This window comes from Budorcas taxicolor, chromosome 2, assembly GCF_023091745.1.
Source record: "Budorcas taxicolor isolate Tak-1 chromosome 2, Takin1.1, whole genome shotgun sequence".
Classification (NCBI taxonomy): Eukaryota; Metazoa; Chordata; class Mammalia; order Artiodactyla; family Bovidae; genus Budorcas; species Budorcas taxicolor.
Window position 1 is genome coordinate 142452243 of NC_068911.1, and position 18257 is coordinate 142470499.

The following is an 18257-nucleotide window of genomic DNA, read 5'->3' on the forward strand; positions in this document are numbered from 1 at the left end:
CACATTCATATGGAAAAAAAGTGTTCCTAAAAACCTAAAAATATTATCAAGTATTTAAAAACTTTCATGATAAATTGTCCTCAGAGTTCCATTACAGACTGTCTACAGGCAAGTACAATATCATTTTTTAACCCTTGCTGATTTGTTTATCTCACACAGAATAACAAGCACAGTTCAGTGAAATCTCTTCAGAGCATGTAACCAGGAAAAAAAAAAAAAACCTTTCAGAAATGAATACACCTTCCTTGCCTTTCTAAATCAAACATACTGAAAGTAAGACTGTATTGATGACTGATACATCATCACTAATGTACCATATTCCATTATAGTCCTTTAATATATTAATAGTAAGGACTTTAAGGCTAGAGGTGTAACAGATGATATGTTTTAAAGTCAGTAAACTGGTTGCTAATTTCCTATTGATTGTCACTTCAGTTGCAAGCAGTTTCATTCCTTCATTGCTGATTGCAACCTGAAGAATACAATCAATAAACAATCTTCTACACCTGAAAGAAAGCTTTCGGCCTCTATCAACTAATATGGTACAATGTAAAAAAACAGGAAGAGAGATAAATAACTGAATAAGTAAAAATTACTCACAAATAAGATTTACATGGTAGATTAAAGATAGTCTTTGTTTTTAGTTGCTAAGTCGTGTCCAACTCTTTGTTGACCCCACCAAGTATAGCCCACCAGGCTCCTCTGTCCATGGGATTTCCCAGGCAAGGATACTGGAGTGGGTTGCCATTTCCTTCTCCAGAGGATCTTCTCAACCCAGGGATTGAACACAAGTCTCCTGTACTGCAAGGAGATTCTTTGCCAGTTTGCCACCAGGAAATCCCCAGGTTCAAAGCAGTAAAAGACGTTATAGGCAATTCAGAGATGTGCTATCAAGAGCATCTATATAATGAAGCAAAGTAACTTCAGACACTAGGCTCTTTTCCTTTAAACACAAAAAGACTGACTTTTTTCCTTTAAACACAGAAAAGGCTACAAGTGAATCTGGAACAATTAAAGTAAAATTTGTAATCGAATTCCACAAGAGACAGTTGAATGAATAAAGGAAATGAAATAGTCTAAGTTATTATGACAAATGGCATCAAAACTGGATGGAGTTACTGAATAATGCAGCAGTTGCACAACGGGAAGTCACTGGCAGACAACTGTGATAGATCAAGGGTGCCCCCCACCCACCCACACAGAGAAGTACTCAAAGTAATGAATAAAGCAATGAGTATATTGCCAATAAAGTACTCCTAAACTAAGACAAAAAAGCAAGATATAATTTCCTGAAAAATTTCAGAGATCAAAAAGATAAATATTAATAGTCAACCTGCAAGTGTTTATTAAGCATCAACTATGTAATCTGCAATATATTAAATATGAAATATATTCCTCTTCCACAAGGGGCTTCTAAGAAAATAAAACACATATATCACAGACACACATGAAAAAAAATTTATGCTAATGAAAGCAAGTTCTTTTGTTTTATTGCTAATACCAGATGATGAATAAAGATGTAATATGAGGCATGCTCATACACTAGATGAGTATTAAACAACAGTCTGGAAGGTAATTTGGTGATGTTACAAGAACCTTAAAACACACACACTTCCACCAATAATTCCTCTTTTACAAATCTAGGAGAAATTTTTTTCCAAAGCTTTACATAAAAGGCTGTATTCTCTGTAGTGAAATTTATATCAGCAAAACATTAGAAACATCCCAAACATCTGCCAACAGGAAAAATCTTAAATATGATAGTTATACGGTATAACACTGAGCTTCCAAAAATAATTTTTTCTAAGACTAAGGACATGGAACAGTTTATGAGGTAAAGTTAAAATACCACATAATCCTAGTTTTAGGAAAAATATGCAAATATTCATTGGCACATAGAAATACAAATTATTTGTATTTTTATTATCTGCACCTGTTTTCTTTCTCCAAATTATTTTATAAATTTAAAAACAAGTAATTATTATTTGAAAAGGTACGTAACACACACACAGTAAATGTTAAAAAAAAAAAAAAATCAGTGGGATACAACTGGCCTGGATTTAGAAAAATTTCATGTAAAAAAAGTTAACCCAGAAGGGCTGGGTGAAAGTAGTCCTGATTATCTAGATTAAAACTATGAGAAATGGCAGAAACCTTGACATCGATCTGATTAAGTGGAAAAAACGGGAGAATCAATGATAACAATTACAACAGATTTTAAAGACATTCAAATATATGCTATTTCATCATTTATATTCTCCTAAGATGATGGCTTAAAAAAAAAAAGGACTTCTGTTATAAAAACCTATTATCTGTAAATTTCTGTATGTGTAGTGTTAATAAAGATTATAAACACTTTTACTAACACAAAGCATTTCATTCTCGTAACAACCTCTTAAGGCAAGGACAGTATTACGAAACTATTTAGAAGAGGAAACAGAATCGGAGAGGTTGTAACTTGCCCAAACAAGCTAGTAAGAACTGGAAACAGCAGAGACCACTCACTGCTAAGCCTTTCTCAAGCAATCCACAGTCCAGAACACCAGGTTTTTTGCTAATGTTTAATTATTTTTAGAGCCACTTTTTCCTAATCAAAAAAAAACACTGTCGATTTTGTCTACAGTAGTGTAAATATCTTAGGTTTTATTGCTAACAAACCTGCCCCATCCCGCGGTATTAAAAAAGAAAAAATCCCACTGACCAAAACTCAGCATGAAGTTAAGCAAACTGGTTAGGACGGACGAAGGAAAGACGAAAGAACTATCCTCTTAAATCTCTCCAGTCGACCAAAGTTTGGATTATCAAAAAGTAAAGACAGTAACTAATACCTGCTCACCCTAAACAGAAAAACCGGCGTAGTAACAAAGACCAGCACAACCAAATATTTTAAAAAAAAAATTTTTAAGTAACATGCTTTCCACAGTTAAAAAAACAAAGTCTATCCCCGCAGACCGCTGATGCGAGGGGAAAAAGTGAATCTGCAAGAAGAGCGAAAGCGGGCAATAAACGAACCAAATAGTACTAGTAAGAAAACACCATAAGAAGGTCCATCCAGTGCCTTTCCTCCCTGTAAAGCCTCTTCCTTTCCAGTAGTTTAATAATCGGAACACTGTCTTCTATTTCTTGCTACCAAACACCACACATCCTCAAGTTTTCCAGCAATACATCAATCCCTTCAGCACACAAACTTGGAAACACCATTCCTCAACAATTCTCTAGATTCCCCTCCATCCCACGTAATTCTAAAGGCCAAATCAACGTCTGCCTAGATAAAGTGGAAACAAGCAAAACAACGGTCCCATCTAATACAAACAGGTCCGCCCTCAGAGATTCCCCAAAACAGGCGTCACCACAACCACACTCAGCGAGGCGCGGCCGCCGAAGCAAGGGGCGGACCCGGGGGGGACCACGTGTTCGGCCCTCTGCGCACGCGCCAGCCAAAACAAAAGGGAGGACAGCCAAGCCCCGCCCCTGCTCCCACGTGACCAAGTCTAGATCCGCCCCTCCCCTCCCTCCACCCCTTCCCTCCCCTTAGCTCCGCCAAGGCTGTTAGGTTTAGCCGTTTAAATTTGGCTGCGGTCCGACCCTACCCTAGAGCGCGATCCTGTGCCGGGACCCAGAGTCCAACAGCTCTGAAGATTCGGGGGGCGAAGCGGCTGCCGGTCGGTCGCCTGGCCCGCAAGTCCACCCAGCGGTCTTCTCCGCTCTCCCCTCCCCGCGGGGCCGCAGTCCCCGGCAGAGGAGACCCAACCCCCTCAAGCCCGCCGCTCAGACGCCGGCCACTCGCCTGCTGGGGCGCCGTGGCTCCCCTCCGCCGCCGCACCTTCGGTCCGGCCGTGGTGGGGGCTGCCGAGGTGATCTGTAGCTGCCCGCCCTCCTCCCCCCACCCGGGGCGCAGCTGACTCGTCTCCAGAGCGCGTCCCGCTCCCGCCCCGGCCGCCGCCGCCGCCGCGGTTTAACAGTCCGCCAGCTGCCCGCAGCTCCGGGCGGCTCGGGGGACGGAACCTTGCCGAGGTGGAGGGGCAGTGGGCGGGGCGCGGCGCTGGCCAATGGCAGCGGGGGAGGGGCAGCGCCATGCAAATGAGCGCGGGTGGCGGGGAAACCCCGGCAGGATGCTGGGCGGGTAGAAGCGGCCAGGAGCGTTCTGGAAGTGGCTGGAGCGCTGGCGCCCGAACCCTGCTGCAGAGGCGCGGCCGCTCCCTTGGGGCGGGCTCCGCACTGCTCCTGCTTCCTACTCACCGCGGTCCTCAGCTAGCCGGGAAAAACACAGACACACTCACACATACAGACACCAGAAATACCGCCCGACGACTTCCCGCCCCTGCTCTGCTATTTCTGTACCACCGTGACAGCAAAAACAAAGCGAGAGGATAGTCAGGCTGCTCTACACCCTGCCGCCCGCGCTGGCTCCTGGCGGCCAGACCCCCATCTCGCCGCGCCACTGGAGGGACAAGTTTTAACAAAGCTTTGTCACTTGCCACGTCTATACGTGTCCGTGCGTTTGCTTTTCTTCAGGTTCTGCGCTCGAATGCAAAGTGATAATTTTGTACGACCCTAGAAGGGCCCTGGGAGAGAGTGACAAATCTGCCTTGAATCTGAGTCGGTTTTACGATTTAAAATAATAAATCAGGAAAGGTCAGCTCAAACATTTAAAAATCTGTACAGAGCTGGTTTAAGTGCCGTTGTAGTTACTCCGTTCTGCAGTACCACAGTCAATTGACAGAGTTTTACGTGGAGATAGTTGGCCAAGGACACATAAAAACATCACTGAAAAGTTTGCACCTGGCCCGGCGCTCCACTCACCACGAAACTACACCCAGGCATTTCCCTAGCCACGCATTCAAGTTTTGTGTGTGTGTGTGTGTGTGTGTGTTTAACGTAACTGAGCACTAAATATAGCTCCTTAGGCTGTAGATGGATTACAGGCTTTCCTAAACACCTAATTACACATGAAATGATATAGGGAATGAAGCGCATTAGAGACAATTGAAAGTATTTCTACCTTATGAATAAGATAACGTGGCAGGGGTGGGGGGCGCGGGGGCAGGAGGATGGAAATGGAGTTTTCACAAAACCTGAAACAACACAGATTACTGAAACTGGAAAATTAGAGGCTTGTTTTGGTCTTTAATAGCTTGTGACATAACTGCAATGGTTTTTATGACAAACTGCGTTTATAGGAGAGAATACTGCTTAGAAATTGCTCAAAACTAATTGCATCTTCATATGGGATAAAAAAAGTATTTCAAAAATCGATGTACCATCATTGGGATAAAAACTAAGTGAATGTTGTGAAAATAATTGAATCAACAAATATTTTTTGGATATTCAAAGGGCTGTCCTATCCCTGGGGACAGGGATAAAAAAAAAGATAGGGCATTAATTTTTTTTTTTAATGAACAGGCTGAGAAGTCAGGCAAGTATTACAATAATTCAAAGATTTTTTAATTTGGTCTGAGTATTTTAAAAGACTTTAGGCAGTGAAGGAAGAAAGGCTTCACTAGTTCAGAGGATAGTTAAATTTGAATTTTTAAAATTAATTAATTTTAATTGGAGGCTAATTACTTTACAATATTGTAGTGGTTTGTGCCATACATTGACATGAATCAGCCATGGGTGTACATGTGTCCTTTGAATTTAAGTAGAGGTTGTGTGTGTCATATTATTGGGCTGAAAAGTGCTGTCATTACTAGACTGAGAAAATCTCTATAGGTCTGGAGATACAGCACTAAACAAAGTTCCGTCCCCATGGAATTTATAGCAGTGACACAGAAATTAAGCTTTGTAATTACACAAGTAATAATTTAGAAGGCATTTTTATGTACATTATTTAATTTTCCAATACTCTAAGTTCTTTGTCAATCCTGCAGTCTGCCAAATTTGCAGACCTTAAACTTTTCAATTTATTGAACCATGACACAAATAAAACTTTCTTACTTCTTTTATATTTACAATACTTTAATAGGAATTGGGGGTAGGAAATTAATAATACAAAATATATCTTTGATATAAAAATGTAGAAAAGCACAAAGATGAAAATCATAATCATCTGTAAGACCTGCTGTGTTTCATATATGAGATGACACTGCATACTGTAATTTTTACCCCATTTAACTACATATTAAGGACATTGACCCTTGACACAGAATATTATTCTAAAGCTTGATATTAATATTTATAGCATATGCATGCCAGTTTTCCAGAAACTGTAGAATATCAAAGCTGCTTAATAGGAAAACTGACATACTGAACCATTTGTCCAATTGTTTATATATTCTGAAAAATACATGCAGTTACTTTTTAAAAATCAAGGATATATTGTCATTCAGAAGGTACATTAAAAGCATCCTGATTTCCAAGAAAAAATATAACACTGGGTAGGAGACTTATAGAACCAGCAAGAACAAGGAGACCGGAAGGCACCAGTCTTGCTGACATAATTATTACCTACCTGCTGCTGCTAAGTCGCTTCAGTCGTGTCCGACTCTGTGCGACCCCAGGGACGGCAGCCCACCAGGCTTCCCCGTCCCTGGGATTCTCCAGGCAAGAACACTGAAGTGGGTTGCCATGTCCTTCTCCAATGCATGAAAGCGAAAAGTGAAAGTGAAGCTGCTCAGTTGTGTCCGACCCCCACGACCCCATGGCCTGCAGACTTCCAGGCTCCTCCGTCCATGGGATTTTCCAGGCAAGAGTACTGGACTGGGGTATTACCTACCTGGAAGCATGTAAAAGTGTCCAAGTAAGCAGTATTACAGTGATTTCATGAGATAATATATTTTAACACTGGTTGTATTCAGTCACAGCTTTCATTCAGGAAACGTGTGCAGCACTTATATGTAGCTGACATGATAAATGCTGGTGATACAGCAGAATTTAAGCAGCTTATGGTTAAAAAGAGGGTACAGGTACTTTTCTATCCCCCTTCCCTGCTGTTTTGCTCCATGGAAATAATGAAAATCTAATTTAACATCAATTTTGATTCTTTTTTGTTGTCTAAGTCAAATGCAGTCTCCATGAGGTCAGTCACTTTTTCTGCTTTGCTTACTGCTGTATCCCCTGAACTCAGGACAGGTCCTAGCAAATGCAGGTTTTCAGTATACATTTGTTAAATGAATATATGCATTTAGTTCTCGCATTCTGCAAAGTGAGTGTTATATTCATTTTCCAAAGTGAGTGGAAAAGAAATAAAAAAAAGCTCAATGAGGTTACATAATGTAATATACCCAGATTCTCACACTAAAAAATGGCCAAATTTGGAATTTGAAAAACAGACCTGCCTGTCTCCAAAGCCAGCATTCTTTCCCCATTACCTCTCATAGAATAGAACACTAGTTTGGAAGCCTGAACTATTATTTCTCTATATTCCATACCCAGGGCAACTGTCCTCCACTGTCATATTCTAGTATATTCAATTTGTTTTTATAATCAAGTTTAGAAAGTGAAATAGGAGAAGTAGCAGGCCTAAAAGTGGTCATTCCTATTCAGGATAGATTTAGCTTTAACTAATCAGAATCATCAAGTGAAATGGGGGCTGGATGAAGCACAAGCTGGAATCAAGATTGCAGGGAGAAATATCAATATCCTCGAATATGCAAATGACACCACCCTTATGGCAGAAAGTAAAGAACTAAAGAGCCTCTTGAGAAAAGTGAAAGAGAGTAAAAAAGCTGGCTTAAAACTCAACATTCAAAAAGCGAAGGTCGTGGCATTTGGTCCCTTTACTTCATGGCAAATAGATGGGGAAATAATGGAAACAGTGACAGATTTTATTCTCTTGGGCCCCAAAATCACTGCAGATGGTGACTGCAGCCATGAAATTAAAAGACTTGCTCCTTGGAAGGAAAGTTATGACCAACTTAGACAGCGTGTTAAAAAGCAGAGACATTACTTTGCCAACAAAGGTCTGTCTAGTCAAACCTATGGTTTTTCCAGTAGTCATGTACTGATGTGAGAGTTGGACTATAAAGAAAGCTAAGCACTGAAGGATTGACGCTTTTGAACTGTGGTGTTGGAGAAGACTCTTGAGAGTCCCGTGGGCTGCAAGGAGATCCAACCAGTCCATCCTAAAGGATCTCAGTCCTGAATACTCATTGGAAGAATTGATGCTGAAGCTGAAACTCCAACACTTCGGCCACCTGATGTGAAGAACTGACTCATTAGGAAAGACCCTGATGCTGGGAAAGACTGAAAGCAGGAGGAGAAGGGGACAGGGGACAACAGAGGATAAGATGGTTGGATGGCATCAGTGACTCAATGGACATGAGTTCGAGTAAGCTCTAGGAGTGATGGCCAGGGAAACCTGGCATGCTGCAATCCATGGGGTCACAAAGAGTCGGACACGACTGAGCGACTGAACAACAACAGTAACAAGAAGCCAAGATCAACAAATAAGCAGACAAAGGATAGGGGTAAATAGCAAGAGCTATAGGATTCTTCTTGGAATGAGGGCAGGATGCAAGAGTAGTCAGAATTGATCCATGACTTTAGAGAGACCAAAAAATGACTCCCTGTGTATACAAATATTCATAGCATCTTTTTTCAAAATAGCCCCAAGCTGGAAACAACCCAAGATCCATCAAATGGTGAAAATCTATTTGTGGCACATCCATATAATGGAATGCTACTCAGCAACAAAAAGGAAACAAACTATTGGCTCACAGGACAACATACCTGAGTCTCAGACAGTATGCTAAGTGAAGCCAGACACAGAATAAATATTTTCTGATTCCATTTATATAAAGCTTTATCTACAAAAGACAAACTTAACCCATAATGACAGAAAGCAGACCAACAGTTGCTGAGGCTGGGGTAGGGAGATCTGAGGGGGATGGGTATATGACATAAAGGAAATACTCTATCTTGATCATGATGGAAGTCAAACGGGTACATGCATTTGCCAAAACTCATCAAAATGTATACTTAAAAATAGGTACATTTCATTGTATGAGAATTATACTTCAATAAAGTTGATTTTTAAAACAAGGGCTTTCTGATGAAGGTTGTGACCCAGAAATCTCAAGGAGTTTTAAGTCCAAAATCTAGACAGGCAGAAAAATTAAAAACTAGCCTACATCAGTTATGTGTGAAATGCATTTGAAAGCTCCAAATAATTGATGGCTTAAAAACACAAGAATTAAAACTCCTTGTTGTATTTTATTGATTCTGACACATTTTTTTCACAGCAATACAACAACAAAGCAATAGAACAAGAATGTTTGATTGGCAGTGGGTTTTTTCTTAATAATATATAATAGTGCATCTTAACAGTTAATGAAATATGTTTTGTTTTTCTAAAACATTTACTTATTTGACTGCACCAGGTTTTAGTTGTGGCACATGGCATCTTTAGTTGACACATGTGGGATCTAGTTCCCTAACAAGGGATCAAACCTGGACCCCTTGCATTGGGAGTGCAGCGTCTTAGCCATCGGACCATCAGGTTAAATCTCTGAAACATGTTTTTTGTTTTTTTTTTCAAAGTTGAGAGACAGCCCAGAGCTGATATTTCAGCTCCACAAGATAACCAGGGTTCCTTCCTATTATTCTCTTCTGCCATTCTCAACCCTGGCTTCCATTCTCAAAGTGACTTCATGTTGCCTGAGAGCTACTGGCACTCCAGTCATCATATTTATTTCTCAAGCAGCAGGCAAGAAAGGGATAGACAGCAAACTGGGGCTCTAAGGTGACTTCCCTGATGTTCCTCTCAACAATTCTACAAATGTGCACGTATCTAGTTGCATGGGAGACTAGAAAACACAGCTAACCTTGAACACTTCCTGGTGGCTCAGAGGTTAAAGTGTCTGCCTCCAATGCAGGAGACCCAGGTTCGATCCCTGGGTCGGGAAGATCCCCTGGAGAAGGAAATGGTAACCTACTCCAGTATTCTTGCCTGGAGAATCCCATGGACAGAGGAGCCTGGCAGGCTACAGTCCACCGGATCGCAAGGAGTCGGACACGACTGAGCGACTTCACTTCACTTCACTTTGAACACATTGCCACCTCTTGTGACAGTCATGTCTGACTCTTTGCGACCCGATGGACTGCAGCACATCAGTCTTCCCTGTTCCTCACTATCTCCTGGAGTTTGCTCAATGTCAAACAAACTGACAAGAGATTTGAACTACATTCCCCTTTCAGGCTCTGTGGCTGTGTCCATTATTCTTTTTAATTGATACAAGTCTGCAAAGTTCGATTAAGACCAAAATACGGACGTTTAAGTAAAGGATGTAAAGTTATTCTGCACGTAATAGTTGAACCACTGAAGAGTTTTGCCTAAGGAAGTGAAATGATTAAAGTGTTGTTTTCAGACACTAATCTCATAGGTCTTTACACTAAACAAGCATATCCAGAAATACCGGTCAGAACTCCCTACAGCTGAAAAACTATCTCAATATTCTGACTCATTTCATATGAAGTGTGCATATCATGGCAGTTTCTTGGGATCACTGAGGTGTTATATATTGTAACAGCAGTTTTATATCCTCTATTACATACAACATATAAGAACAAATGGATGTTGTACCAGTCATGGCGGGTTATGAGCAAGTTACAATACAATAACAAACAGTTCCCAAATTGCAGTCAATTCAGTTTCATGCATTGGAGAAGGAAATGGCAACCCACTCCAGTGTTCTTGCCTGGAGAATCCCAGGGATAGGGGAACCTGGTGGGCTGCCATCTATGGGGTCGCACAGAGTGGGACACAACTGAAGTGACTTAGCAGCAGCAGCAGCAGCAGCAATGCACAAAAACTTTATTTGTATCTCACACAAAGTCTGTTGCAGGCCAGGTAACTTTTCAGAACACTTGCCTTCCATAAGTTTTATCTTTACTCTATGCTTTGATCATATGTCACCTCTACAACATCTCTACAGTTGCTGCCACAGGGTAAGACACATACCTCACTTCCATCCACAATCCATTGGCAAGAACTAGTCACACAATTACAATGGAACCAGGAAGTAGAAACCTCTCATGTGCCCAGAAAGGAGATATGTGTATGGATGAATATTAAAGCTTTCTACTACAAAAGTCAAGTCAAAAAAAAAATTAAATGGCACCAACAAATGAAACCATATCTAATTGGAGATGTGACAATCTTCAGGCACTGATCTTAAAAAAAGAGGATCTTTATTCCATAATTTTCCTTTCCTAACATTTTCCTGTTTTTCATGTTCATATGCAGCCCTCCTCCCAATTCATGAGCTCTGAGTGAATCTGCTTCTATTTCCATGTCCCAAAGTAGGCTCCAGTTTGTTTAAGCCAAGTAAGGCAGTCCATTTCCTTTGGCACAATCATTGGTTCAGAGGTAGGCATGTGACTAAAACTAGCTGCTGAAATTCATCCTCATGGGCTAGTTTTAGTCACCTATACATCTATATACAAAAACTAAAAATGTACCTTGACATCTCACCCCTAAAAACATTACTGAATTGAACATAGATCTAAGTGAACAACATAAAGTATAAGATTCCTAATAGAAAACAGGAAAAAAACTTTATGACTTGAGTTTGAGCAGAGTTCTTAGGTATACTAAATGTGTAATCTAGAAAAGAAAAAAACTGATACATCAGAATTCATCAAAATTAAAAACTTTTGCTCTATGAAACCCACTATTACAAGAGTGAAGGAACTAGCTACAGACAGGGAGAGAATATTTACAAATCACATATCTGGGAAAGGACTTGCATCTCTAGGAGTACAGCCAGAGCCTGACAACCTTACATGTTTCCACACAGACCACAGAGGCAATGCTTGGACAGCAGCTGAGCTGTGACAGAATGCCATAAGGCCTTGTGAACCTCCTGGTACAGGAGAGCACGGGAGACACCGGATGTGCTGCTACAATGTTGTTTCTCACTTGCTCTCCAAGTGAGGGGGCCTGTCATGGGCCAGGTCTCACTGTTTCCAGATTTTGGTGGAGTCTGAGGCTGTCTGCCTCACCATCCATAAAGCACACCTGCAGCTGTAAACTTGATTAGCAGCATGCTGGAATGGAATCCTCTACAGGAGCGTCCCATCCTTCTCACTGCAGTCATCTGGCCTCTTTCTGTTTGTGTCATCGTGTGCAAAGGCCACAGGGGGCTGGCACCTTTGGCTATTTATTTTTGCATTCTCTATGTAAGCAAAAAACTGAGTATGTAAAGGGCTCATTGTTTCTTTACTGGCTGAATCTGTCAGCCTGAATTTGCCTGGTGCCTGACAGTATTCAGTTCAGTTCAGTTCAGTCGCTCAGTCATGTCCGACTCTTTGCGACCCCATGAACCGTAGTACGCCAGGCCTTCCTGTCCATCACCAATTTCCGGAGTTCACCCAAACCCATGTCCACTGAGTTGGTGATGCCATCCAACCATCTCATCCTCTGTCATCCCCGTTTTCTCCTGCCCTCAATCTTTCCCATCATCAGGGTCTTTTCAAATGAGTTAGTTCTTCACATGAGGTGGCCAAAGTATTGGAGTTTCAGCTTCAACATCATTCTTTCCAATGAACATCCATGACTGATCTCCTGTACTATGGACTGGTTGGATCTTCTTGCAGTCCAAGGGACTCTCAAGAGTCTTCTCCAACACCACAGTTCAAAAGCATCAATTCTTCGGTGCTCAGCTTTCTTCACAGTCCAACTGTCACATCCATACATGACCACTGGAAAAACCATAGCCTTGACTAGACGGACCTTTGTTGACAAAGTAATATCTCTGCTTTTCAATATGCTATCTAGGTTAGTCATAACTTTCCTTCCAAGGAGTAAGTGTCTTTTAATTTCATGGCTGCAGTCACCATCTGCAGTGATTTTGGAGCCCAGAAAAATAAAGTCAGCCACTGTTTCCACTGTTTCCCCATCTCTTTGCCATGAAGTGATGAGACTGGATGCCATGATCTTAGGTTTCTGAATGCTGAGCTTTAAGCCAACTTTTTCACTCTCCTCTTTCACTTTCATCAAGAAGCTCTTTAGTTCTTCTTCACTTTTTGCCATAAGGGTGGTGTCATCTGCATATCTGAGGTTATTGATATTTCTCCTGGCAATCTTGATTCCAGCTTGTGCTTCCTCCAGCCCAGCATTTCTCATGATGTACTCTATTAGAACATATAAAGAACTCTTGAAGCTTGATGTTAACAAACAACCCAACTAAAAATGGGCAAAAGATCTGAACAATTCACCAAAGAAGATATATGGAAGGCAAAGTCACACAAGAATTCTGGGAAAATAACTCTACAATTTCATATAAAGTTAAACATACATTTACTTCTGTGACCCCAAAATTCCTCAGCAATCAAAATGAATGAATACATAAGCTGTGGTATATCCATACAGTGCACTACTATTTAGCACTGAAAAAGGAATGAGCTATTAATTCACACAACATGAATGAAACATAAATGCATTTTGCTAAGACAAAATATTCTTAAAAAGTTACATATTACGTGATTCCATTTATATGAGTCCCAGAATGACAAAAATATAATAAAGGAATGAATATATCAATGGTTGTCAGGGGTTAGAGGTCTTTCCTGTGGCTCAGTGGTAAAGAATCTGCCTGCCAATGCCAGAGTCACAGGAGATGTGGATTTGATTCCTGGGTCAGGAAGATCTCCTGGAGGAGGAAACTGCAACCCACTCCAGTATTTTTGCCAGAATGGCAAGAGGACAGAAGAGCCTGGCAGGCCACAGTCCAAGGTTTGCAAAGAGTCAGACAAGACTGAGAGACTGAACATGCAAGCATGTATACCAGGGGTTAAAAGTGCAGAAATGATGTGACTATAATGGGACAGAGGTAGTTTTTTTTTGGTATAATAGAACTGTTCTGTATCTGTATAATAGAACTGTTCTGTATCCTGATTATGGTGGTGGTTGCACAAATCTATATACATGCTAAAACTTAGAGTACCAAAAAAAGACAATTTTATCATATCTATGTATACCAAAACAAGCAAATTTGCTATATATTAATTAAAAAATAAACTGTAAAAAGGAAGAATGAAAAAGAGAGAAGGGAGGACTGTTATAAAAGAGGGAGTTCCCTGGTGATCTAATGGTTTAGGATTCCAGGCTTTCACGGCCGTGGCCCAATTTCAGTCCCTGGTCAGGGAATGGAAATCCAACAAGGCACGTGGTGTGGCCAAAAATAAATAAAATTTAAAAGTTAAAAAAAGAAAAAGAAAAAGAAAAAGACTAGTGCTTAGTATTTGGGACTTTCCTGGCAGGCCAGTGGTGAAGACTGTAAACTTCCACCACAGGGGGCACAGTTCAATTACTGGTCAGGGAAACAGGATCCCACATGTTGCACAGCAAACCACACCCCTGCTCACCCAAACCATGAAAGAGACAGAAAGTGAGAGATGTAGAAGACAAAACCAAAAATGCAATCTGTGGACCTTGCTTGGATCCTGATTTGAACAAACCAACTACAAAGGGCATTCTTGATATAACTCAGAACAATTTACTGTTAATCTGTAACTATATTTAAAAATTTTTAAATTATGATCATGGCCTTGTGGTTATATATTTAAAAAACTTAATCAGTTAGACACACATTCTGAAGTATATATGTATGTGAAATAAGATTATGTCTAGGATTTACTTTAAAATTACTGAAAAAATGGAGGGGTGATACATTGGCAAATGTTGAAGCTAGAGGCTCATTACACTACTTTATTTTTTGAGTGTGCTTGAATTTTTATGTAATTTTTCTTAAAATTTGTCATGATAATGAGATTTCAAAAAAGGATATTTGAAAGGAGAACTCCTTTTCAACATTTATTATACAGCATAAGACAGATCGGCCTACAGTTGACTTCCACCTCAATGTCAAATCTTTCCAATGACTTCAAATAAATAAATGCTGTGTGTGCCAAAAATAATACTGACATATGAAAAAAGCAGCCTCCTAGAAATCTTATACTATGAGCAATAAACTACTAAAATTACTAGATTAGTAAAGATTTGCTGTTAGATTTTTAAAACAGCAAATCAAAACAGCTTGTTTTATATAGTGTCATTTTCAAGGACACCATTAAAGAAACAAAGGGCAAAAATAATTTTAGGGCAATAATTATGATTTTAAAAATCTGAGCCAAAACCCAAAATTACCTAGGCTTTTTCATTCTCATTAACTATTTACACAGTGTGGCCTTCCTGCTGTGTCAGTCCAGTCTGTTCTTTTGAGTATTATTATTATTTATCATTTCTTGAGCACTTAGCACTGCGTGAGATACAGATGCTAAATTTCTTTCCCTGGGGGACAACAATTACAGCCACACAAGCAAAATACAAAGATTAGCTATTGAAGAAATGAAAACTAAATAAAAAGCTAAGGCACACACTCTGAGCTCCCTGTTTTGCTTTATGGTTTAAGTTCATGATATAACACTTGCTTCTTTGGAGGGAGTGCAAAAAGAAGACTGAATTTGCAGAAATAGAAAAACAGATTTCAGGGATCATTCTAGGGAATATCCTACCTTAACAATCCTTTTACCTTCTGATAAATACAAATTACAAGAACCTGCTCCTGGGATGCAGCAGTGCGTGCATGGGACCTTTTTTGAACTGAACTGAACTGACTCTCTGTGTCAGGAATGGCTTCTCCTGGTCTGTGTTCTTGATGAGTGTCAAACACAGTACACCTTTCCCCCTACTTTATAATGACATTGTGCTGAGCTTTGTAGGCTAGGAGCAGCCCAAGGTTATTTTTACAGGCCCTGTAATGAAATTTCTCTGCAGTGTCCACTGGGCCAATTTGTAAAGAAACGTAAAGATAAACAGATACAGTCTAAGTTCTGGCAGTTCTAAACTCCAGAATCAGGCCCTTAAGTTCCTACAGTTCCTTAGATTATATGAACTACTCTACAATTCATTTTAGCCAGCACAAGTTTTTGCTTAGGATAGTCTGAATTGGATTTCCTTGTCATTTGTACCTGAAAGAATCCTGACTCAGAATTTGCCCAAGGTCCAATAGCTGCTAAATGGTAACAGTCATCATTCAAATCTAGGTTTGTCCAGCTCTACATAGTAGGCATTTCCTGTTAGGTTACTTTACTGTTTATCCTACAGATGTTTAATTCCTAAAATCTAGTTTTCTTTAAGATTGGGAAGGGAGCTGGGGCTGGGCTGGGGTGTTTGATCTAATTCTCTATCGTTTCCTGGCAGTTCGTGTGAGGTAAAAACAACAAATACAGTAATACCTAATAAGAATTTATTTTCACCCATTTTGTAGATCTACTGAGCAAGAACTCAAGTCGACAATCATACAAAGTTCTACCCAAGAGCAAATCAAAGTTATGTAAGACACTAGGAGAGAATGGTATAAAAGTATTCTCTTTTCTCTCTGCTCTACCCAGTTGTAATGACTGCATCAAAAAACAATGTTTAATACCCACAACACCAAATAAAATATCGAGGTTATCTAAGTTGAACAAGAATACATCTATTTATTTCCATTTAAAAACTACTTTATTCTCTGTCTCACCGATACATGCAAATGAAAACAAGTACTAAAATGATGCTGGCAGTTTACAAATTAATGGCCTATTTTTTGGTAATAATTAAATTAAATGTCATTTCTTTTTCCTATTTAAAATACTTCATTTCCTTTATCATGATTTGAAATTATTGTTTATTTACTTCTTACCTTATTACAACTTGTTTATTCACTTATGGATCTTGCCAATTTTTTAAATCATAGTTTTCATCAATTTAACAGCCTGGCTTATAGATGACAACACAAAGTATAAATCTGTTAAATTAAAAAATTATACTGCTCGCAAATAAAAGTCACTGTTTTGGTACCTATAAAATATACCAATATCTTGAAACTATTAAGGATAATGGTGTGCTCTCCTAGCAATTAAACTGGGATGGAAGTCCCTTGAAAGCCCAGGTGTCAGTGGTTTAAGGAACCAGTGGAATTCTCTTGTGGGGATTTGCTTAGCTGAGTCCTAGTGGTTTTAAGGCCCTAAGGTAGGAGGCTTCCTGCTTCAACCTAAGCAGCGCTTCACACATCAAGATTTCACATGGACTTGGCATAAGCTTTGGACTGAAGAAAGTGCTTCATTACTTAAAAACAGGTTTAGGGGTAGGGTGGTTGAAACCACTGTTCTGGGGAATTTGGAACTTATTTTGCATTGTCAATTATATTTATTCTTCGTTTTCAAAATCAATGTACTGTAAAAAATTTAATAGTATAATAAAAAATTACTTCTGCCTCAATTTTAAAAACCTAAGCATTTATACTGACTCGATGGACGTTTGAGTCTGAGTGAACTCCAGGAGTTGGTGATGGACAGGGAGGCCTGGCATGCTGCGATTCATGGGGTCACAAAGAGTTGGACATGACTGAGCAACTGAACTGAACTGAAAGCATTTATACTCTTTTAGAATTTTAGAGATAAATGAAACATTAAGGCTTCTAGAATCAGAGAATCTCTGCCATTTAGCTATGCAAAAAATTAACAGTTTAAAACTTATATTGGGAAACTTTATGATCTTTGGATTCAAAGATTTCTCCCCTTGACTATGTTAATCTTATATTAGCATTTGATTTCTTTCTCTATAGAGAGAACAGATAAAAACTTGGTTAGTGTTCCCTCCCTTTCTGTGTTGTATTTTATCTTGAGTAGATTTAAAACCAGATTAGCTGTAATAGGATTCCGGGATGTGGGCAGATGCCTACTGGTCACGGATGATCTCTCTTGCAATCAGCTCCTTCATTATTTCATTGGTACCACCATAGATTGCCTGGACACGGGCATCCACATAAGCTCTGGATAAATAAGAAGATGATTAAAGGAATAAACAAAGGATATTAGAAATTATAAATTTTGTCTCACCAGGTAACTATTAATTACTTTACAGTGTTCATTTAATGAAATTCAAACAATAAAAGTTCTTCATAAATTACTTTTTTTCAGTAAAAAAAAAGGCCATTCACCCTAGATTGGTATGATTATGAAATTCTATTCTGACATTGATCATTTGCATAGATTTGTTTTAGTTTGCTTGAAGAGAGTACAAATTCAAAATAACATTTCTAAGTATGTTTCTTTTAATTTTGTAAAATTCAGCACATATAGTAAGATCCTAAAAAGTGCTATTTTAAATTTAGAAATGAATGCAATGTATTAATAGCTTGTTACCTTTAATGTTTTCCCCCCAAAGTTGAAATCTACTGGTTTTATTTTAAAAAAAAGAGAAAAATACATATTTCCTAACATCCTTTAGAGTCTCACCAATACTGCTGCCATCAGCAGTATAAATTGATGCT

At 39.5% G+C, this 18257-nt stretch overlaps 1 protein-coding gene and 1 non-coding gene across 2 annotated transcripts in view; one reads left to right on the plus strand and one right to left on the minus strand.

Annotated features, from left to right (window-relative positions):
* Nucleotides 1–9773: 9773 nt before the first annotated feature.
* Nucleotides 9774–9846, plus strand: TRNAW-CCA (transfer RNA tryptophan (anticodon CCA)). Its single transcript has one exon. It is a non-coding gene; the product is annotated as a tRNA-Trp (tRNA).
* Nucleotides 9847–17571: 7725 nt separating this feature from the next.
* Nucleotides 17572–18257, minus strand: part of ACADL (acyl-CoA dehydrogenase long chain) — a 42745-nt gene continuing 42059 nt past the window's right edge. Inside the window, exon 11 of the mRNA XM_052658290.1 lies at nt 17572–17756. Within this exon, the coding sequence (XP_052514250.1) occupies nt 17663–17756 (94 nt within the window). The 3' untranslated portion in view covers nt 17572–17662. The remainder of the gene's footprint in view (nt 17757–18257) is intronic.